We start from the raw sequence: 24,533 nt of genomic DNA, 5'->3' as shown, positions 1-24,533 counted from the left end.
TGCGAAGTTTCTGTTGCTTGTAACGGAACGCACACGACGTGGTTATCTGGACAGACGCCTTCAGCTAGCCAGGCATGGGTAAGCCCATGCTGGCCATGCCGAAAAAAAATGCATAATGCGAAAACCCTGAACAATATAAACAATGGAGCACTTCCGTCTTTGGACGAACTACGCTCATGTGATTTCTGAGCAAGCTGACACCACAACTGATACGCCTACTTGCTGCAATATAGCTTTCCTCAATCAATAACGTAAATTACAGAGCAACTAAAGGCATATGCAGTGACAACGAAATTTTTTTAACAAGTGAAATCTAAAAATACGTTTCTTGATTTCGGGCTTCTGAGAACAGTACAAAACTGCCAGGATATTTTATGACTGCCTAGAGAAACTTGAAGATGTTGGTACTCACTCTCTCGATTATTCAAACCTAAATAGATTTCTACGCGCACAGTCGATATAGTCGCCTCAGCCAATATCGTGCCGCCACTATGACGAGCAGCCTCGGGGGGGGGGGGGGGGGGGGGGGGGGGGGGCAGATAAATTTTGATGACAGCAGTAAAGCTCGCCTCAGTATAAAGAACAACACGTGTACGGGCGTTTTTTTTTTTTTTTTTTTTTTTTCAAGGTCCAAAATTTTAAAGATTGACTCTAGATTAATTTTATCCCTGGGGCTATATTGGGGGCTACGGCGGACGCTAGGTAAGAGGCAGAAGGCTTCAATTAGTTTGCTAATTAACTAAATACGTTATTGACGTTTTAATTTTCATTTTAGCGGGTATGATGCACCCCGCAGGGGTGGCGCAGTGGTTAAGACGCCCGACTACTGTGCCGGAGTACCCAGGTTCGATCGCGACCGTGGCGGCTGCGTTTCGTTGGAGGCGAGACGAAGAGGCGTCCGTGTGCTGTGCGATGTCAGCGCACGTTAAAGACCACCCAGGTGGTCGAAATTACTCCGTAGCCCTCCACTATGGCTCCTCTTTCTCTCTACCCACTTTCACTCCCCATCTTCCTCCCTTCCCTTACGGCGGGGTTTAGGTGTCCACAGAAACAAGTGTGACAGATACTGCGCCTTTCCCTTCCTGTGAACCAATTAAAAAAAAATGATGCATTTGCAGATTTGGGGCTCGTCCTCCAGTTTCGCACCGACGCGGGGGCTATCAGCTAGGCAGCGATCGGAACGAAACTGACAACGCACCGCTACAGTGCTTTAGCACCGCCGTGCGCCCGTCTGGCTCTCAGGTGATGCCAGCAGAGTGACGAAATCTCTGGGTGGAACGATCTACGTCAAAGGCGCTGTGGTAGCGTGTATTAGGGCGACATTTCAGTGTCTTACAAGGAGCGCCGCGTTTTTCTAAAGATCTTTTTTCGCGGCTATACTATTTGCAGGACGAGGTCCAATTCTGCAAATACAACCTACTACATGAAATGAATTATTAGGTTAATTAATATATTTAGTTATTAACGAACTAACTGAAGCAGTTTGCCGCCTATCTGGTGTCCGCCGTAACGCCCAATAAGCCCCAGGGCTAAAATAAATTAACCCCACTTACCTTTGTCGTGGAATTTTCACCCCTGCCGTCCGTGCCCCCCCCCCCCCCCATTCAGCGAAATCGCAAATGCTTCCCCCAAAAGCGCAGCGAGCCATTTACGAAAACCTTCGACAAGCCGCCTTCCAGGCAATCTGTGCGCGCTGCTCTAGACAACCTCAACCTCCGCGCAGGGAAGCAGCGGAGGCACATGACCTGGTGTCGCAAACAACGGCAGCCCAGCCGGTCGGTGCCTTCCGGTTTGCAACAGCACCCTATCCAGGCATGTCGCCTTTGCGCGGCGGAGGCAATCGGTTCGGTCGCACTCCGCTACTTCATCCCCATTCATCTGTGCGCGACGCGGCGAAGCTCGAGTCGAAGCCTCCTGCACAGCCAGGACCGCACGAGGGCAGTAACCAGCAAAGTGAACAAATTTCGAACGCCGCTTTAGTGAGCATGCTAGAAGCGGGAGACGCTAGCTGGTTGTTTCCATCTGGGCGAAAAGGAAATGAGTTCCGAACCATAAATACACCACGTCCGGCAGAGGTTTTCTGTACACCCGCTCGGAAGCTGGTGTCTGCCCTGTGCTTCAGAACTACTTGGTCCACTCACTACTCCGTTAAGGTTTAAAAAGGCTCAACTGACAAAAGCGACACAGAAGTGAGTCGCTTGCGCCACATTGTTATTAAGCCCATGATCTTGATAACATAGACGAGTAAACGGACAGCCGTGTCAAACGGGGCGTCCTGAAGTATGGAAGCGTAAACTGGTGCACAGTGCCAACGGAACTGTGATGACGATACGTGGTCAGAAACCGTCCTCATAAAACATTATTTTATTCTGGCCAGGAACGCAGTTATGAAATCTGAAAAGTCTCTCTAGGAAAACTCGAACAGCTCTATAGTCTTTCACAACTGAGGCGTCCGCTGAAGCTCCGTCCCTGTAGTTATTCCAGCAAAGCTGCCCTTACGCGCAGAAATGGCCAAACTGCGCTACTCTGCTACAGAAGCCGACGTCGCAGATCGAGTCCAGACCACAGCAGTGGAGCGTCAGCGAAATGCTGACGTTTGCGCAAATTCGGGAGGTAGAAGTCACTGTGGACACTTCTACCAGGACGAACTTCATATCTCGGGGGATCATAGCCACGAAAAATATCACCAATATTTCAGATACTGCAGCAATGTCGCGCCGAACATCCGAACACGTACAAATACGTTCAGGATCGACGTAAGGCAAGCCGCTCTTGAAGAATATTAGATGTCGAGAGCGGGTGTAATTTTATAAACAAGTCGCACGCAAAAAAAAGAAAAAAAGAAGGATAATCAGTGTCTATATCGTAATAATAATGAAGAAAAATTATCATCGATTACACCTCTATGCCGGCCCGATGTCACCGGTTATTTATTTATTTATTTTTAGCTCATACGCTAACGAGCGGTCACAATAACGTGTGCATAAAACACCTTGCGCGCGGCTACAATGATGTAGAGTCATTTTAAGGATCATTTTTCCTCTAACGCAGCGAATTGTGCCGCGCCCAGAAATACGCTCACCTCGCGAAATAAAGGGATTAAAAAAAAAAAGGAAAATAATACTGCGCATTGTTCTCCAGGCTTGCTTTGTGATGCCTTTGTTCCAAGTTAAAATGCGAGCACTTTAACTTGGAACTATAGGTATATGCGCACTCCGCGGCGGGCGCATATATATTTGCGAGATCACAAGAGCTACCCCGTAATCACCGTTTCGGGTTCCCATGTTAGCATGACAAATACATAGCAGGCCTTCCCTTTTCCTTCGTTACAGCGCGCCATGCTCAGACGTTCTTACATACATGAAAGCCTGCGAGGTGTGAGCGTCCAATACAAAACGCACGCCACGCGTCTGCACGAAGAAAAGCTATTCAGCAGTAACTGCCATGACACGTAACAGACTTAGTTTAGCGCTACCGCTACCACGCGAGCGTCAGTGCGCATGCGCAGATCACTCCGTTGATGACAGACGGCGCCACGTCCCCGTCAAATGACGGCGGGGTCGACACACTGCAACCAATCAGCGCATGCTATGCAGGCGGCGCGCGGTAGCTATAGATGGCAGCGGTAAGCGGCCGCGGTAAAAATGTCTTCAACAGCAAGGGGGGACTTTAGAGCAAGCCACGCTTATTCCACTACGTTCAGGCTCTTGAACTGTAAGCTTCCTAACTGCTTTTCCACGAAAAAAAAAAAAAAAGAGGGAGAGTATATCCGGACATAAGGTTAAGGATGAAGTGGGCCACGTATAGTAAATTCCGACAGTAGTGCATACTGATGACGCCCATGGGTGCTTCACACACTGAGTTTTAGCTGGCTGCACCATACACGCCGCAAATTTTTAAAGCCCCCCCCCCCCCCCTTCCCCCCCGCACAAACGCAAGGAAAATATGTACTCAAATGAGCACAGGCAAAACACTATCGCCCTCAGAAGCCTGGCGACAGCTGCATACGGCATGCAGGAGCGGCGCTCCCAACATGCGTCCCATGTCAGCGCATCTGCGCTCTTTTCCGGACAGTCCAGATATAAGGGCGAATAAAAAAAAAAGGGGGGGAGGGGGGGGGGGAGGAGGCACCACAGCAGCTGCGCAGCAGCGCCACCGTACGGAACGTCGCGGCTCACCCGAGCGTCTCTACAAAATGCACCCATCAATAACTCTGCACCTGCGCTCTACTTCAACAAGATTACTTGCCCTTGTACGTGTTTGTCTTAGAGCTGGCTTTAAAAAACCTAGGCAGCTCTGCAAACATAAGATAAAAAAAAAAAAAAAAAAAAGAACGCGGCGTGAGGAGCCGTTTCACAGCAAACAAGCCACTCCGCGCTGCTTACTCCATTTGACATGAGAAAGTGCACTTTCACGTGCGTCTTGCACGATTAGGAGGCGCTCTAGTTTCGGCGCGAACACCGTCCTCACATACATTAATTAACGCACGGTTTAATGAATAAATTAATAACATAATAGCTTGCATAACATGTTAATGTCGAGCTATGAGGTACGTTACAAGTGAGATGATTGAGCATTATTTCAACCTCAAGAGATTTTTCAACCTACCCACACACTTCAGTAAACGAACGCCATTTGCATCGTGACCGCCTCAATGCAAATACAAAATACGTGTTCGAACCGGTGACCCCGTGCTCGGTAGCAGAACATCACAGCCACTGAACTGCCGCTGCATGTCCTTCACGTCTGAGCGAAACCTGTTATTCAAAACCATTTAATAACCTGGCCGAGTTTTATTTCTTTTGAGAACCTGGACCGCACACCACCCCCTGACGTTCAAGAGACGCCGACCACAGGGCAAACTCGAGGAGTCACGCTACTGGCAGATCAATGCTTTCCAGGGGTTCAGCGAGACGCCGACCAGCTGACGCGAATGAAGTACACACGCAACGGGTCCAGCCTTGCACTTACACATACGGTGGGAAGGGTTAACAAGAAGGGTTAACATAACAGAGTTAACGTGCGTAAGGGCACCTTTGACTTTCTAAACCACAGGCTTCGAATCGAAGCTTAGCAGGAGCCACCGAAAGGGCGATGCATGCAAGGCCAAACAGCCGTCAGTCAGCACCAGCAGAGCGCATCTTCCCACTCGTAAAGAATGCACTCTGCGGGGAATATACGAACAGCTCTTCGCTGGCGGCACTGGTGCACAAGATGCGCGCCATCGCGAGGAGAAACTAAGCATCATTATTAGCGTAACATAAAAGGAGCGCATTAACATTGTCAATGTCAGCTGCCAACACGCTGCCAACGGCAATGGCGCGTATAAATAAGCGTCGCGAGCTCACCGATGAACCACCACGCGCATCCCACGCGTTCGGAAACAATGGAACAATGAATGGCTACAGTCAGGATTCATTACTCGCTCACAAAGCATGGGCCGTGATGGCCGCGGAGGTCGCTGGGACGATATGCGCCCATCGCTCGACCCCCGCCAACCGCTCACCAATCTTGGGCGAGAACGTTCTCCATAGGCCCACCTCGGAGTTCAGCGCTGTTCCCAAGCGTTTATCAAGACAGCGTGGATGATATTTTAGCAAGAGTTCTTGTCGGTGTAGTTGGCTATCACCTTGTTAAGCCATGAGAAATTGCGCTACAAAACATCACAGAGACGGACACAGAGCCAGGACGCGTGTTCGAAGGAGGCACACACAGACACGATCGGACACATACGCGTACACGACTGTGCTCGTCCTGTCTCTGTCTTTTTGCGTGTCGTGTTTTTAGCGCAAGTTCTTGTGGTTTTATAGCATAGAAAGAGCATACGTGACCAAGGAGAGAAAAAGATCCAGACGCCGAAAGTTTCAGCCCTTGCAACTTCGCAGTCGCCTAAGTGAAGCCAGCAAGATGGCCCCAAGATGGCCACACGACGACAGCGGTATATCTACCGCCTCTTGATAAGTGGGAGAACGTTAAACTTGCGCAAGAAGAAAAATATTACAGGAATAAAGAAAACCAGAAAAGCAAGCAAGCAAATGGGTTTAACCGATATATGCCCGGGACAAGCGAAAGTGTCAAGAAGGGTCCAGTGGGCAAGAAATGCGCTCGCGAAGATGAACGATAACGCTGGAGAACGGAGCTGAATACGAGGCGGAAGGTCGCCGTCGTCCGACAGGGCTCGGCCAGAGGCAGCTAAGCTTGTGTCCAAGCACACGACGAAGCAGGGTGTGTGTATACCGTTCGCCCTGCGCCACATCACGCGGACGGCGAGAAGGTCGGCGCGCATGCACGACAAAATGCCCCTGCCGCCCTGTCATGACGCGCGTCGCCCCCACGTCCGTCCGGCCAGAGGACGGCTCAATTAGGGACCGACGCAGCGCGCTGAACAGGATCAGCACATATATAGACGCGCGGAGATTGTCCCCATGCCAGAGAGCCCCGCAGAAGGGCCCCGCTATGTCGTGCCCGCAGCAGGGGCAGGTTCCGCAATGCGGACCAACCGACCGTTTCCGCTCGCCACCTAGCTTTCACTTTCAGCCCCATGGCCATGCGTCAAGGGTGTGACTTCTCGAACGCCTTTCAATCTCCCTCGGGTCAGGCAACGACGCTAGCTAATGACGAGGCCGGAGCAATTCAGGATGAAAGCTCATCGCAGTGATTTTTATTTACAAATGTCGAGACATACAGCAAAATGTATGCCCCCCCCCCCCCCCCCCCCCCTCATAGTTTTCGGACTTAAAGCTTGCAATAAAGCACAAGTCTGCGCAGGAAAAAAAAAAATGCGTAACAACAATTCTGCTGAACATCTTGAACTGCGACCAATTGCTAACTCGGCGCATCCTTTCGTGTTTTATTAAATTCAGTACAGTTAAACTAGAGCCACAGCTTATTTATGTCGCCGAGCAAAGAAAAGGTTTCAAAATGTCGCACGCACGCGCGGAGGCCATGGCCTTTCTAGGAGACCTCAAAAACATTAAAGAGAAAAACCACAAACCAATATATCTGAGAGGGATTTGTACTGAGGCAAGCGTAAGATCCTAATAGAATTTAGCTCATGGCCACTTCCGACTTTATCTTGACGGGACTATAATCCTCAAAATATCACTGTGCGTCAGAAGCCAATAATGACTATCTTAAAAAAAAAAAAAAAAACCGTCGTTTTAGCTTTTTTTTTTTTTTTTTTTTTTTTTTTAGAAAGTGGCTGAATCAGGATGCTCCCTCCAATGCCTGCATTGCTCGACTGAAGCTTTCAGTTACAGGATTTACCTCTGTACGGAGGAAGAAGAGAACGCCACTCTGAACGCATATTAGCTAACTATGCCCCGTAGCAATATTAACCTCTCACCAGGTATATGTACAGCCTTTGTCAAAAGTACGGATCCAGGGAGGGCGGTTGCTTCTAAGCCGTGTAGTAAGGCTCTTGCAGAGGTGAGGACGAGCCCTGACGACGCACAATGAGCCATCATCATCATCAGCCGGTCTATAGGCCCTACAAGGCCTCTTCCATATTCGTCCAGTTAACCCAGTCCTGTGCTCACTGCATCCACTTGACCCCTGCAAACTTCCTAACCTCATCCACCCATCTAAATTTCTGCCGTCCCTTGCCCCGCTTTCCTTTCCTTGGGATCTAATGGTTACTCTTAGCGACCATCAGTTATCCTACCTGCGCAATGCATGTCTTATTATGCCCATTTATTCTTGATTTCCACTAAAATGTCATAACACGGGTTATTTCTCTGACCCATTCTGTACGCTTTCTTTCTCTTAACGTTACGCCTACCATTTTCAGTTCTATCATAACTCTCTGCGTTGTCCTCAATTTATATAGGCACCATTTTCGTTAGCCTCCACGTTTCTGCCCCGTAGGTGAGTACCGGTAAGATGCAATTGATGTTATACACTTTCCTCTTGAGCGACACCGGTAAGCTGCTAGCCATGATCTGCTAGTATACTTCCTAAATTAACTCTATCCAAATCTTACATTCCTACGTATTTCCTTTTCGTGCACAATGAGCCACGCCGCACGAAATCCCAGAGGCAGAGCCCTGGGCTCTAAACTTTTAACAAAGGTGCTTCGCCCTTGCACAGACAAGCAGTCGCCATCGAAAATAAACAATGGCCGGGTCGTCGCCACAGCCGCCGAGCACCGACTTCGCGAAATAAACGAAAAGTGAAAAATTAAATTTCGCGAAACGTTTCTAATACAATACATTCAGGAAGACAAAATGCATCGTTTCTAACGCGTGAGACGCTAAAATGAATGAAATGGAGCCAAGCGAAAGTATCCGTACTTTAGCAAGTCGGCGAATAAAATGATAAGCAAGAAAAGCTTGAACTGCGTCGAATTTGAAATCGCAGTCCCTGCCTAGACTCTCCTATGGGGAGTTTTATCATCCGCCCACTGAGCCGTGATTGCCCTGAAATGTGCAAGGTGTATACCGGGAGGCTATAGCGGCGCGGGCGGGGGAGCACGACGGATGATGGCGACGACTATGGATACGAACAGAGATGCGGCTTAAGACGGTGGCCCCTCCTCCCAGCTTCATTTTTTTTCTCCATCACTGACCCCGGCAAAAGAAAAAAAAAAAAAAAGCCCGGATCACCAAATAAGGATTTCCCGTGCCATCAAACAGGGATTTCATACGGAGCGCCTTGACGACAGAATCGCCTTAACGAGCACACATCTTTCTCCATCGCGCTCTTCAACAAAGGTGCTTCGTTTCTTTCGGCAAGGCGGACTGCGCCTCGTGCCGCCTGCGTCATCCCCTGAATCTCACTCGTTGTAGGAGGCGGTCTGGAGACCGGCTACCCCTCTCAGCTCCTTTGGGCCTCCGACAGCGCCTATTTTTGCCACTCTCCGCGCCCCCACACGCGGCGCGCCCGCCCAAAATGGACGCTCGGCAGGACGCACATATTGCTCGGCAATTGAATCGCGATGGTGCATCGCAAGAAAAGCAGGGACCACTATCATTTGGAATTAGACCAGCAGTCATTTCATCATTAGGCGTGTTGCCTAGCGTCGAAAGTCCCCGGGTCCCATGATGTTGAGACTTCGTCAGTTCAAAGATACCTAAGAAGTGCCTGTTCAAGCTCACAGCGACGGGATTTGAAATCGAAGACTCCTTTCCCAAGTCATCCAAACACCAGGCCGGGGAATAAATACCCGCCTGAAAAAAAAACCGGTGGGTACCTAGCCGACAGCGGGAGTCGAACCCACCACTTCTCGAAGGCGGTGCTCAACATATTGTGGCCTGAAGACGTTAGAACGGCGCTGTCCGCATTTAGGCGCCACGCAGTATTTTCCCCATGAAACCCGAAATGGACGCCGCAAATTAGAAGGCATCATCAGGAACGTTACACCCGATGAGCGTGAAATAACGATTAGTTTTCATTACACTAAGAACACGCGCTAATGGTTCCTCGAAATTTATAACTAAGCACCAACAAAAAGTCCAGCAACAAAACCAGAATCACCCTTTTTCGTGTTCAGCACCTGCACTGTATCGGTCTATTTTCGTTTTCCGCGACAGCTTACAAGGCCACGCGCGAACAGCGAGGCAGAAGCCCCTTTACGAAAGAGCACTGCCAACCCTATGCCAAACGCTCATGACCGTGTAACTAACCACTACCTTCTGTACCTTGCTGACCAGTATTCCTTCCGTTCACCTAGCCGCCAATTCGACTTCTTCGCCGTCAGTGGGCTTAGCCACAACAAATAACAGCAGCGAACCGATGGGAGCGATTTTCAACAGTTCGCCAATAGGGCGTGCCAATACTAGATAATAAATGCCTCTCACGCATTACCGTGGAAGTCAACAAACTGATCATCAGCAGAATAATAAAATAACAAAAAAGAAGAAGTCCGCGGGAAAGGTGGTAGGAGCAGCGAAAGTGACGCCACTCAGCCACTAAGGCCTCGCATTCCGCTTCGAGAATCAGCAGCCATGCTTGAGAAGACGCTCCTGCGTGCGCCGAATGAGAAGACACCACCAAACAACATCGTGACTGGAATAACGCATTAGCAATGCATTCTGAAGCGGCAACAAAGCCACGGGCGAGACCTTTTCTGCACCCTGCGCAGAAAGGTAACTTTGCTTCTGCACTTGTTTCTACTTTTCTTCTTGCTCTACCGGCGAGTTCTTTCTGCCATAGCTCGTCAAGAAACAATCCCACGAAGCAAAGTGAGCGAAACAGAAAAATCAAACTAACTCTCAAGAAGGGCAGGCATGTACGTTTGCAGGTTTACACCAGGGTGGCGAGAAACGCTTCCTTAGGAATATAAACGAGGCCGGGGCTCCGGAAGAATTCTCTATACCGTCCGCGGAACAGCCGTATTAAAATACCACCCGCAGTACACGTTACCGCACTCAGTAGCGACCTGTCGGTGTGTCGCAATCACTTTCACAAAAGACTGACACTGCGGTTATATCCGCCTTTATTAAAAGCGCGTAACAACGAACAAAATTGGACATGAACACTGAACGTTAGACATATCAAACTATGAACATATTCTGATTATTCTAACGCCTTTTTTTTTTTTTTTTTCGTTAAGGGGAAACCGCGGAGGTCGCTGTGCGGCATCCATTTCTCCAAGCTGAACAAGGAGAAGCAAGCTACGCACAAGCAGTGGTTTGCAATGCGTACACCTTCGTTCTGCCCTGTAGGAGGGCTTTCGCCGCTCTGAAAGTTTTGCCATGGTATCCGCTTGCCGAAAAGAAAGCACAAAAACCAGCGTACAAGCGCATCTAAGTTCTTATCAGTGAGCTGAATTCCTAGCTACGGTGCTGCAATATAAGTGAACGATTAACAACCAATTCTAATCACGTGTAATTGAATGTTCAGTGGGAGAGAGAGAGAGATATGTATGACACACCACGTTCAGCGCTATTCAATTCGACATTTGAGCAGCTAAAGGTTCACAGCCTTCATTTAATATGCTTTAAGCGGGAAAACTCTCATCCGAGCCGCAGCGCACAGCCAGCCTTCGTCGGTTTTTAATTATGTGTGATTGCTTGCTATCACATCTCGAGCTGGGAGATCACGGCCTCTTTTCGCTCAGCCGCATTACCCGTAGCTAACACGGCAATAATCGCGAATTTAATGTATTAAGCCCTGCGGTCGTTAAAGAAATCTTATAAAAGTGCGCTACCATGTTGACCTCATTATGTACTTGTCATCTTTTGCTTATTATTTTTTTCTGCGGCAGCATTGAGAACCAAAAGCCGCTTCGCAACACCCCGGTATAAATGGCAGGTTTCCAGCCAGACGCGTATGAGCAGCGAGCGGTCATTCTTCCTTAGGCGCCTGTTCGCGTTTCCAACGATAACAAAGCAGCCTTCCTGTGTTTTGAAACGAAACACAACGATGCGAGATAGAGCCATAAAGCTCCCCAATAACGCCCCCCTTTTCGCAAGCTCACCCAACGCCCTTATAACCGACACGGCGCCCTTGAAATGCTCGCATACGCAGACAACCTCGCACAATAAACACGCCGTCTATCCTCACGACCCAAGTACGCTCGTACAGCCGCTTGCGGACGATTTGGAGAGCGACTGAGAAAAGCTAAGGAGAGAGGGGCAACGGGGAAGAAAGGGGAATTCGGTGCTCTCGTTCCACACCGTGGGGTGAGCTCACACACTATACGCCGTGCAAGCTGGGTGGGGGGGGGGGGAGAGAGAGAGACGCTGTTATTCCTGTAATTACGGTGCCCACCATAAAGCCTCTCCCGCTATCCTTGCTCGGCTGATCTCGCCTTACAACGCCTACGCTTCTGTGCACTCCTACGCGAGGTGAAGCTCCGACAGTGGCTGATGGCCCAAACTTCCGAAGAAACACCAAAAGAAAAAGCCGGAGAAGAAACCATGCAAACGATAGCGCGTTTGCGCCGGCCTGCGAACTCTGGCGGATTCTCCGTCCCGAAGTATTGCAGTCCTGCCGAAAGCACAACGGCGCCTCCTCCGGAACTTGATCGACGTGATGACCGGCGTTGCGCACCTCCGGGCATTATCGAAGCGTGGAATGCTACGCTACAGTTACTCATCGCCGGCCGGTAATCTTGCCAGCCAACACTGCAACGAAAAGCACGAAATTATAAGGCCACCTTCTTCCGCTCTGCAACGTATCGGCGTTATCATCTTGAGCAGACTTTCTGAACTGATCGCGTCAGTTCAAAGTGCGGTTTCTGAAAGCTAACAAGCACGTTCTCTTCTTTTTTTCCTTTACCAGCGGCCTGAGACCGTTGATGATAACATCTCTCACTCTCGTCGGTGATCGCAACACTACAACGACGTCACAGCGCTATTCCTGAAGTAACTTGGAGCATGAATCAATACGCGCCTGTGCTGTTCATGCCGCGGACGGGGCCGGCCCCAAAATCGACACATTTGCTAGCACAAAAGGCAATCATTAAGGGTTTAAAAGCAGCACAGCAAAACACAGTTCTCACTAACGTCTGTACACTGGGTAGGCTCACAGCCCTTGGACAAGCATGTGTTCCCCGTTTCTGGAGAAATCGCACGCAGCTGGCCACACACGGCGTTCAAGCACCTCTGGAGCGACTGTCATCTAGCTGCTCACCACCCTCCTTTGGAGAGAGGGCCCGAAAGGCGGCAAGCAACGCCCAGGCACTGGATCTCCGAGTTCCCGCAGGGAAATCGGTGATCGCAGCTGTTTTCATGAGAAAGAGTTTCTGCGCAAAAACGCAAACTTGCGGGGCTCACGAGCTGTTTCATTCCCGAAATTCGCGCTGCGCTGCCGCTGGGAGATGCGAAGCATCATCCGAGGAGCGCGCAGTCGGAAGCCGCCGTTGTCGGAAGAAACCAAAACTTAAGCGGCGGACGCCGGCGGCCGCAACGGGAGCTTACCTGACCGCTGAAGGCCGCCGGTGAGTTGTCGGCAACATCGTAGATGACGGGGGGAAGTCCCAGTCCAGAACCACCGAACACAGAGATCCCAAATCCGAAGGACTCACTTCGTTTCAGCTGCACACTCCGCAACTCTCCGTCGTCCATTATCCAGAGCCATGTGCCTATGCTGCCCCCGCAAGGCAGATGTCTGAATCTGCCAGTTGCCTGAGCAGCCGAGATAGCCGAGCAGCACAAGCGACAGCTACGCACTTTCGTTTGTGTTCTTTTTATTTCACTCACTCTGTGTTTGTAACACTCAATAAATTTTCCCGCCTAATAAACAAATATTGATCTCAATGCGTTGTTAAATAATATTGTTTGCGATGAAACAATAAAACTCAACTCTTACAAAACTTTTCAATGAAACGGTTGCTGCAGTCCGATCGCTAGCGCATGCTGTCTGTTGTCATAGAAACCAAACAAGCTTCAAAATGGATGCTTTCAATATGGCTTCTACATGTATGAAACAAGCGGCGTGACAAATCTACCCACGTTTTGCTTGGTGAAGAGAGAAAAATTGAAATTTAACATCGAGTATGCATTATTTCAAAGCATTGCAGTTTTTTGCTCGAAACTGTTCTGGATCTACACCCCAAGCGACATCACTTGAGTACGTGCCATTTTCCCTCTTAAACTTCATGTTGCGGTTCTGCTCTGACCTGTTTGCCGCTTCCAGATTTCGGACAGCTAGAGTGGCTGAGATTATCAACGGAAGACGCATTGCGCGTGAAATTGAGAGTGAAATCCGAGCTGCGATCGATGGCATACTCTCTGATGGCCGGCGGCGGCCGCGCTTGAGTGCTGTATTAGTTGGCGATGACGAAGGGAGTTCCGTCTACGTCAAGAACAAGATCAAAGCTGCTGAAAGAACAGGTACGTTAGGACTTTTACTAGCGCATGGTTTGGTTAGATAATGGGTGCACCTACATGTTGCTGATGCGTTGGCGATAGTACTGTTATACTCGTCTGCCATCGTGATGCAACCAACATCTCGTTACCCTGCTCTCGCCCGCTGCTTTCACGTGGAGGTGAACATGTTTGCATGCTTTAAAGTGTCCCTTTTTGGTTCAATGTAGTCAACAGGGAGGCCATGGTATTTACTGTATGTTGACAATTAGGTCTCCAAGACTTAAAGCATTTTCTAGCCGCAGCTACACCAGTGAAACATGCAGAAATAAAGCCAGTAAGTTGGCGTTCATAATCTTTACTTGTTCGCATTCACTCTTCTTTTTTCTTATATATATATATATATATATATATATATATATATATATATATACACACACCGCAGCTGTGGCTTAGTGGTTTGAACACCCGCCTCGCGTGTTGGAGGTGCGAGAACTGGCAAAAACAGTTGGAACCAATTGGTTCTAGAATTGTATTTGTCAGTTTCAATGGGTCTATTTTGACAACATATAGAAGTACAGAGGAGGCAGGCCAGACTTGTAGAGTTTGTAGAGAACTACTACTTCCGTCCGTATTTTGTCAGCGTCCTTCACTATTAAGCAAGCTGTGCTGGGGCAACCATTGCAATGCTGGTGGGCGAATTCTTTTCCAGGTCACTTATTATATTATGGAGGAAGGAGTTTGTGGAGCATTTCATAGTACTAAACATTATTTAGACTATATTACATTTTCCATTGCATTTATGATGTCCCAAGGTTCAAGGAAATGAAGCAAAATCAAACCACCCTCTTTTTGTTTGAAGCTCATGATGATAAAACCAGCTTTTATTGCCAGTCACAATACAGAGTAGGACATCACCTTCATTTCAGCATCTCTCGAGCTGTACTTTTGTGATAGTTTTGTAGTGAGCTCTCTACTCCTGTGTGACCATCTATGGAACCCAACAATCACTGATTTTCTATTAGCCTAAGCTTTCAGTCTCCTGGACTATATTGCACTTAATTTCAAGCATTCTTCGAATTCATGGGATCTACTTGGGCCTGTCTTTGGGGACTTTGTCAGCACTCCACTTCTTGGCCTCCATTGCGGCTGTCAGAGGGCAACCACTCTGAGACTGATCTTTAATTCTGGTCTGATTACTTTTAAAATGTTTTGTTCAATTTCTCATATTTCTTGCTCTCACGGATGCATTTTTTGCACTTGCCGCGGCCACTTGGAAATTTCTAAAACTGCTGTTTCTACACGATGTTCTGGATCTGAGTTAGCTTTTATCTCGAGTAAAACAACAACCTAACGAGAAAATTCCCACAGCCTCGGGTCATATGCTCTTCCCTGTGTGGTGTTTCTCATTTAGTTGTTTTACTTGTGCTGTTTCTGCTTTGGTGACGAACTCTCTTACTGCATATATTGTGAAAACAAGGTGTCATGACCAATCATTTTATTTTTGTACTGATGGATAGATTAGTCCTATCACAGTGCAAGAAAGATGCATCAAATACCACCCACTTAGCATTGACTCGTCATTCTTGCACTCTCGCTGATTTGCAGACAAATTTTTGCTTGTTACTATGTATTACCTGTGTACAAAAACAAGCAAGCAATAACAATTGTAATGCTTGTTCATTTGATACATTACATCATGCTTGTTCATGTACTAATACTTTATGGGCATACAAAATCTAGTTTGCATAGCTCATTTACTTTGTATGCATGCTTCTGGACTGCTTTACCACAGGAGGAGCTTCACAGAGCTGATGCAGAAGCTGGAAGAATTTCTATACGAAAAAATGTTATGTTGCACTAGTATATGCAATTAGGCCTTATATAATACCAGTTTACTTTAACTTAAGGAAAGCTAGCTATCTTTTGTTCAAGATGTCCTCGCTTGGTTCGGTGGCTAATGGACCACCAGATGCACCAGATGGCATCCTTATTGAACAGCATAGCAGTACAATCAGGTACTAACTTATTGTTTTAAGCACTCTTTTTCTCTTTTATTTTTCAGGAATAGAAACCGATAGCCTTCACCTCCCTTCTACAACTACACAAGTGGCATTACTTGACATTGTCCAGAGGCTTAATGACTCTGAAAATGTGGATGGCATCCTTGTCCAGTTGCCACTTCCATCTCACATTGAGGAAAGTGTTATATGCAACGCAGTACTGCCATCCAAAGATGTGGATGGCTTTCATGCTCTTCAGATGGGGCGACTATGCTTGAACATGAGTTCTCTTGCTCCCTGCACACCATTAGCCATACTGGAGATACTTAAACGCATTGGTAAGTGATCGCAGACAAGTAGGAATGTTGTTTTATTTCAGTGTTGTACTATCATGAGCAGAAATAACAGACCCCTTCTATTGTGTGCTGGTCTGTGCCAAACTGCATACGTGTGCCATTTGATGAAGCAATTCAGCGGTTGAGACCAGTGCAGTCCGCCACCTGACGAGCAACTTCGATGCAGTGCACCTTTTGTAATGCAGGGATGCTTCATCAGGTGGCACCTGCATGTAGTTTGGCGTGGATTGGCACAAGCTAGCAGGGTTCTCTTATTTGTTTTGCTATGGTACCTAGTTAAGAACCGAGCTTGGTCAGTCAAAATTTTCACGTTATATGGTGTTATGGAATACTTCTTTTTCTTTTTTTGTCTTTTTTTTTTTTTTTTTTTGAGGAAGACCTTGTTTTAATATTTTTCTTTCAGAAGCTTCTTTTTTTGTGTGTGAAATTGCTCATTGAAGCTGTTTGTTCAGAGAACACAACCTGAATCATGCTCCACACACTTGGCTTTCTATTTTCTGCATCTATACAGTGACAAAGGAGAGGTACATAGCTCTACCTGGGTAGGTGTCGGTACCAATAGTTTTCTTTTTGGAATTCTACTAAACTTGGAACGTTTCTTGGGAGTGTGTTCGCCTACGTTGCTGATATCCTCGCCATATTGGAAGCGGTAGAGACTAAATTGTGAGGCGACATGCACAGTTAGAGACACAACTTATCTTGTTCAAATGCTCACTGCGATGATACAGAGGCCTTTTTAGCACCTGGTCGATCACAATTCTCTATAGAGCTTGAACTGTGCTGTGCAAAAGAAGTGAAATTCTAAGCAGGTACAGTCTTTTACTGATAATATTTGCGGTGTAGCACAGCTGCAAAGTCATGTGAACATCACAAGCATATTGCATCTAACTAAGTAACTGTATCAAGACTCTACTTAATTTGCTACGCAGCATCGCAGCATACTGCTAGAGTGTTGTAGACAAGTGTGGTCAACTGTGTACTGGCTTGACATGCAGACTAGATAAAAGGGGGGAAAGGAGCCTGATAAATGTTGCCCATGAAAAATTATGTGCTATGTAGCGAGAGCAAAATGAGTAGTGGGGTACTAGTGAGAAGGTTGAAATCTATAGGGCAAGTGCTTCTGTTCTTTAAAACATAGCACAGCACTTAAAATCTAGGGCAATGATTACTTGCAGCTTGGATGCATGCTTGTGCAGTGCATAAATGCATACTGGTATGGGGAATGGTCACAGCAACTATGGACAGGTTATTGTCAGAACTTCATATTTTGTACTGGTTGTTGTTCATGTTGAAATTTGGAAACAAGGTAACACAGGAGGAGGCTGTCTAAAGAAACAATACCGTACCAACTTTGTTATGGTAGTGATGACATAGACAATAGAGACTGCACTTCCATAAGTTTTTCACTCACGGTACAATGCACGCATCTATACCATTGGGATGCCCGTCTCATTATGGCATTACCTTACAGTTGATGAGGTGAAGAGGAGGTGAAGACTAAGAAAAGTTCTGTGAAGTTTGTATCCTGTGCATACATCGACATTAAAAATTTCTCAAACGCCAAACTTTGAACTGTAGCATGCCACAAGTGAGATGTCAATGGTACAAAATAGTGCTATTCAATAATTACTGGGATGCCTATTAGTTTCTGTGATGTGCAGTAGGGAGTACTGTTATTGTAGGTTCAGATAGTCATGGCAACGTCCTTAGAATCTGGATGCGTGCAGCATGAGAAGTTCAAGCTAATGGGATCAGTAGCTGTGTTTGCCTAAACAATCCTTGGCATCAAATGCCCCACCAAATTGCACTAAACTGGGTCACTGCATTGAGCTTGCTGCATAATGCTACAGATGGGAGGTCTTCAAAAAAGTGGCACCAGCGGAAAATCTGAATAACATTGTAACAAACTACAGGTGCAACAGCAAATGCCAGCCTGGCTATAGCGTTTGTTAGTTGAAAAGAATGATAAGGGTTTCTGAGTTGAGTTCAATTCCATGTCACTTTTGCACGTTTTTTCAGGTGTGCTCTAACGACAGCATTCACTGTCTGCTGTCATTGCTGCTTTGATTGGCAGTCTTGTTCTTCCACAGCATGTGATTCTAGACATTCTGCCTTTCCCGAACCTTCATACTTCTGCCATTCGACTGCTCGCTGCTTTTGCCTTCCACCATATTCTGAGCTTCTCACTACTGCTGCTGCACTTTGTTCTTACTGATGGTTCCTGTATTGCCTGCCTTCTTTAAACCACTCACATAGCTGTACATCAGCTCTAGTCTCAGGCCTTTGAAATACCTCTTTCCCACATCTCCCTTTAGAGCACAACACCGACATCATTTCCTGCATGCCACCCAACGTGCTGGTGAATGACCGTATCACTGTCCCTCTCATTCATAGCTGCACATCAGCTCTAGTCTCAGGCCTTTCAAATATCTCTTTCCCACATCTCCCTTTAGAGCACAGCACCGACATCATTTCCTGCATGCCACCCAACGTGCTGGTGAATGACCGTTTCACTGTCCCTCTCATCTGCATATCCCCATGGCCAGGTTCAGGCGGCTTGGGCCCAGCCATGATCCGGCATGTGTACTTTTCTATTTTCTGTTTTCTTTCCTCCGTAGTTTGCGGTCATATCTTTTTGAAGCATGCTGGCTGAAAACAGTGCATGTGAATTGGTTGAACCATGACTATAAATGATAGTACTGGCAGAAAAATAGTAATCAAGACATATTACACGTTCAGAAATGTGTAGTGTTGATTCTCTAGCATATATAAGGGTCAGAAGCCTATGTGAACTTAAAAGAGTTAAACTGTATCAACTGGGGCGACACAGTGACTGAGAAGAATAGAAGGGAAAAAATTAATTTGACCCTTTGTGCCCAGTTGCCATATATGTTGCTATCAAATATGTGACCAAATTGCTGGAGATACAAGAGAGGTGAAGGGCAGAAATTACATGTACAGATATTGTTTCCAAACCAGTGGTAGTTTAGCAGCAATGTTTGATGCTGTTTCAGCTTCATTTCTTTTTCTGTGATTAGTAATCTACTCATACTTGCAGGTCATATGCGTGGCCACAAAAGGTTAAAAGGTTAAAGAGCAAAGAGTTCCTTATTCCATTCTTATCTTCATGTCATTTTATCTGCTCTTGTAAGTTCTTGCAGATACAGGCTGACCGAAAAGTACTGTAACACGAAAAAGCAGCAATAACTTTGCAACAGAAAAAGGAATTGAGGCGCACTTTCAAAAGCTTGGCTCAATTCAAAAGCGCAATGAATTATGCAAAACTGTTCACATTTCATTTTAAAAATATGCACCTCCTGCTTTTATGCAGGCTTCCAGATGCTTTTGAAAATTCTTCAGAATTGCTTCGATGTCTTCAGGAGTTATTTCATTCCAAGCCTTTTTTCAGACCCCGTTTCAAGGATGTGATGGATATGTGCTTTGCAGAGCACACTTTTTCCTATGTGATCCCCCAAACAGCAAAGTCCATCGGATTGAGATTGGGGGAATTTGACGGCCAAACAGTCTTCCTCTAGAAGCCGGGAACGTATGCCTCGCACCAGTTGAAGGTCGCTTCATGGGCAGGTGCCCAGTCTTGCTGCAGCTGCCATTCAATGTTTCTTGCATTGTCCTGAGCCCCGGGAATGACTGCACCCTCCAGGATAAGCTCGCGGTAGGTTCGGCGTTGATTTTGGCCCCTTTCGGAGAAAAAAAAGCAAGCTTGGTCTTTCCAAGGCCTGAAATTCCGCCCCAAACCATGGTGCTCTTATAGAAATGGCAGCAATTATCGATGGTTTTGCAGGTTCCAGGCTGGTTCAACTGTAAAAACCTTCTCATCTGTTAACAGAATTGAATTCATCTTTTCCGTGAGAAGCTGTCCTTTTGCGGATTTCTGGAGTCCAAGATGCTTTTTACCAGTAGCTGCATGATGAAGATGTTAACTCCGTGGCGAGTTTCACATGCTTCTCAGAGGATTTCGCTTGATATTCATGCCGACAGCAAATAAGAGCTCATTTATTCTTGCTGTTCAAGGTCTCCCGCTTGGCTGCCAGTCCTTGATGCCTCCTGTTTCCTGAAATCATTTGGTTACGCGATCAACTTGCACTCGCTGCAATTTTAGCCTCTCTGCAATTTTCGGAATAAGCATTCCCTGTTTCTGGTGGGTGGCAATACAGCATTGCACTCCTTCAGAGAACATTTTTTTGAACAGAAAGTATACCAGTGGTTCTACAGGTAGGAGTTCTATTTCAAGAAAGCACGCCAAACTCTCAAAATTTATCACTGTTGCTCAAAAGTGCAGAAAATAATAAACGTAACCAAATTAAAAGCGCATTGCAGTACTTTTTGGTCACCCTGTAGTGTGCTGTAAGGCATCAGTTTTTCTGCGTTCATTCAAGCAGCATCTTTTTGTTATTATGTAAATAATTTTTTTTACATTGCTTTTTGACTCAATGACACAGACCCAAGGGAACCAAAATTTGTGCAGGGTATGCAGAGCTCTAATTAACTAGAATTTTTTTAATGTGCGTGATGTTGATGAAAACAGAAGAATTAGTTTGAATAAACTGACAGTTCAAGTAAAGTGAGTTTGAATTAATGGGATTCTGTTGTGTTTCTTGGTCAGCGAAACTAAAAGAGGCTGCTGTAAATTGACATTTTGGGCACATTTGGGCGAAGTGAAGTGTAAGGGAATTAACTTTAATATTTTAAAAAGAATCGATTGAGGCACTTAAGACATCTCTGAAATTGTCACGAAGAGCTGCATTTATGCCTGAATATGTGTGTTTAAATCTTGGTCATGTAAACAGAGCAAAAAAATTAAGTTTGTGATTGAATAGTTTCGATGACCTTTTTTCAGGCAGAATATCAGTGGAACCTGCCTGTAAAAGAGCATAGTTATGTTTGTATACTTTTGTGACATGCAGTGATTCTTCGGACAGAGACATAAAAGTTGTTGTCAATTACAACTGCAGTTTCTTTGTTTTAAAAATGTTCCAACATAGGACGTGCATCATGTCAGCATTACCAATAGGCACACAACATTTCTAGAAATGTTTATACCACACCTTGGAGAGTTCTGGCTATGGTTATGTACAATAGTGGGATGTCACTGTTCTATTGCATAGAACACTGACACCACAGTAACATCACAATAGCCACTCCTTTTGCACTTTATTAGGATGTCATCTTAAATGTGTGGTATTCAGGAGTTTACACAGAACCAGCCTGCAGAAAAAGCTATTAAAAAAAAAACCTGATCATGTTCTGGCATTTTATATTGTGTTTCCTGATGAGCAATGGCATTTATATCATTTCAAGCAAAAAAGAAGAATGAGAGGTGGTGTTCAGATGCTTCCACGTATTTAAGCTCTGATGGTAAATTTTAATGTTACACCAGGTCACGTATGAACCAAAGCTGGTTAATTTTTGCCAATAATGTATCAGCTGTTAGTTGTAAGGCTAGACTAGATTGATGTTAAATTAATTATTTTATTGCTATTTTACATACATGCTTTCGTAGTACTCATTACATAATCAGTCTGTTCTTTTTTTTTGCCTTTATGTCTTTGATTACAAGCAGCAGTGTCTATGGTTGAAAGCTGTGACAAAACCAACCTTTAGCTGATCTATAAATAGTTAGCTGCAATGCGAACATGGTGATACTTACAGTCCCAAGGCTGTCCGCACAACTAACGTTGATGAAGGCACCGATTTCACAACACTCAGCGTCGTCGTCTTCTCCGAGTCTGTTGCACTTCTTCATCCTGAAGATCTGGGGTTTAGAGATACCAGTGGCCGGGTGAATAAACCGGCGGTGGAAGCTAGCAAAAAACGACTGGAAGATTGTTGGCTTAAAAGCAGAGAAGTGACATAGTGTTAGTAATGTTGAAACAAAAATTTAATAAATAGAATGATGGTTTAGTTCATCCTCATCACGAACAGCGAATACAGCTAAGTAACAATATGATTGCGTGAAATAGTGTTTCTGTAGTACTGATGCCAAATTCATAGATTGAGCTCCGCACAGTGGTTGCTGGGGCCTTCAAGCAGTGAACTCTAAATATGTGATTAGGGAACCTAGTAATAAAAAAAAAATATAGGCTACAACTTGAGTACAGCTTGGAAAGTGTGAGGTTGTTGAAGCTAGCTGTATATTTATAAGGTGTCTTCGAGCTGTCTGGTACCGTTAGTGACCTTACACATGCCTCACATGTTGACCTGTTTTATGAGTAGAGTAGAAGTATAGGCAGCTAGACTACACCAGCTTGTAACTAGTTGCTCTGAAAATGCACTGTATTGGCACAACTACCCGAATAGAATTCACTGAAAGCAACTGGAGTAACAAAATTACGCATTTTGATGGGAGAGTGAAAGAGTTGCTTTCAGAAAACAGTGCAGCTGTTTTGCAAATGTAGACAGACATGATCAGTGAGCTTTTCTTTTGTGCCAATTACACCAGATGTTAGAAAGGCAGAAAAACATCATCTCTGCATTTGACGACAACAGAGAACCTTCCCCTGTACTCTGACAATTATCTGTCTAGTGGGAGTGTTAGTTAGCATTAGAAATTGTTGATTGGCATCGCAAAAAATTTTCTACGGTTTCATCAAATTCCTGGCTGCAACATTGGAGTTGAGCGCTCCTCATGGCCATGGACATCACCCATGTGATGAACATCGCCATGGACATCACCCATATGATTGTCTCATTTGTTAGCAGTATCAGAGTGAAATATAGGCATTTAAGTTCCTTGCCAGGATGTTATATGGTGTTGGGCATAAAAATGGCTAAATATTCTTATGTGGAAAAACTTGGATGATGTGTGGGATGATGTGTTTCTTCTGATTTTGATGTGGAGCAACGTGTTCTGTTAGCTTATTCTAGTTGCTGGCAGTACAGACAGGAAATAAGTTTTGGCGTGTTGCTGTGTGTGCATGCGATGGTAGGCAGCATTGAGATGCAGATTGTGGGTATAGTAGCAGAATTTCTGACGGTCTTGTTGCCCTGTGGCAGTGAATGATAAAATCTATTTAAAAAGAAAAAAACGAGTTGCACTATTTTACTGAAGTGACAAACATGGGTAGACCATGATGTGTTTTAAGTTTGTAATACCGCTGCAGTTGGAACGATCAAACAGGATACGGTTCTGAATGGATTCAGGGATTGGGATTAGATTATTATCATTACGCTTTAAAATAGCATTCTTATTCTAATTCTAATTGAGGATGGGTTAGAATCTTGTAGGCAAGTGATTTAACAGAAGTTAGTGCAAATTCTGAACGGTGGCACAGAAAACGTAAAGGGCTCATGAAAAGCTATTTACAAACTAGAAAATGCACACTAGCAGTAGGCATCACATCAGTCGTTACTGCAACGAAAAAGTGTTGCCTTGCTTCTTTTATTGGCACAGAAAATATGGGCAATCAAAAATGATGCTCCTCTTCTCCCCCCTCAACTTAGCCCACGTCGGTGCACAAAAAAAAAAAGAACTAAACAAGTCGCGACGGCGCCCCATCATGCCCCGTCCTGCCCGTTTAACTTGGGAGTGTCCAAGAAGCGGGCGCACCCAGCAATTCCATGTGACGTCACATTGGAGGTTTGCGCACGGTGCACATGAGAATTTTGGATGTGTCACCTCAATCAATAGCCAGGAGCTTTTTTTTAAAAAGTATTTCGTGTAAATTATACGCTTCATGCAAAGCTTTCAAATTTGACTCGAATACCACCTCTGTGGCTTTCTTGCTTTAGAATATTGCTGCAAATAGCGTTTCAAGGGCCCTCTAATGCATAGCAAACTGAATTATTGACGCCGTTCACGTTACACTGGTACTTCATCTTTTAGGTGGGAAGCATTGAAGTAGTATTAGTATTTAGTATGCGATATATGAGGGGGGGGCACAATTATTAGTGAAGAGGCAAATATCAGGGGTATGATATCGAGTACATTGTTGATATAGATTAAGAAAATGTAAGGACTGAGAACAGTTATTAGGAACGCCAGAAAGAGTAGGAAATATTGGGGATTAATTTAATCTTAAAAAAAGAAACTGTTGGCAGTCAGTTAGGAACCCTTGAGTTCATTCTAGAAGAGATGAGTACAGATTAAGATCTGAAAATTTAGGAAGTGAGTGCACATGCTACACTTTATCAAATGCCTTTTCATAGTCCAAAAATGGCATCAACAAGAATGTTCTGGTCAATGGAAAAATGAGTGTTGTAAGGGAAAAGTGTGAGCTAAGTCTCACATGAATGAATGTCCTTTGTGAAAATCATGATTGGGGTGAAAGAAATGAACAGCTGAAAAAAAAATAAATGCTGGCAATGCTCTAGTGGATAATATGGCCCATGATTTTGTAGCAGATGCAAATGATGGAAATGGATCAGTAATTATGTGAAGGGGACCTGTTGCCCTTTTTTAACAT

The 24,533-nt window shown here is 45.6% G+C and overlaps 2 protein-coding genes across 2 annotated transcripts in view; one reads left to right on the top strand and one right to left on the bottom strand.

Moving 5' to 3' along the window:
• The window catches only part of Efa6 (Exchange factor for Arf 6), a 279,435-nt gene extending 266,366 nt beyond the window's left edge, over positions 1 to 13,069 (bottom strand). Inside the window, exon 1 of the mRNA XM_084589581.1 lies at positions 12,864 to 13,069. Within this exon, the coding sequence (XP_084445707.1) occupies positions 12,864 to 13,010 (147 nt within the window). The 5' untranslated portion in view covers positions 13,011 to 13,069. The remainder of the gene's footprint in view (positions 1 to 12,863) is intronic.
• A 254-nt stretch (positions 13,070 to 13,323) lies between these two features.
• Nmdmc (NAD-dependent methylenetetrahydrofolate dehydrogenase) overlaps positions 13,324 to 24,533 on the top strand; it is a 40,953-nt gene continuing 29,743 nt past the window's right edge. Inside the window, exons 1-3 of the mRNA XM_084589580.1 lie at positions 13,324 to 13,515; positions 13,582 to 13,778; positions 15,817 to 16,092. Coding sequence (XP_084445706.1) covers positions 13,442 to 13,515; positions 13,582 to 13,778; positions 15,817 to 16,092 — 547 coding nt within the window. The 5' untranslated portion in view covers positions 13,324 to 13,441. The remainder of the gene's footprint in view (positions 13,516 to 13,581; positions 13,779 to 15,816; positions 16,093 to 24,533) is intronic.

The sequence above is a fragment of the Amblyomma maculatum genome, chromosome 1 (assembly GCF_055883805.1).
Source record: "Amblyomma maculatum isolate TAMU_Amacu chromosome 1, ASM5588380v1, whole genome shotgun sequence".
In the NCBI taxonomy this organism is placed as follows: Eukaryota; Metazoa; Arthropoda; class Arachnida; order Ixodida; family Ixodidae; genus Amblyomma; species Amblyomma maculatum.
This window is presented reverse-complemented; position numbering and strand designations above follow the sequence as displayed.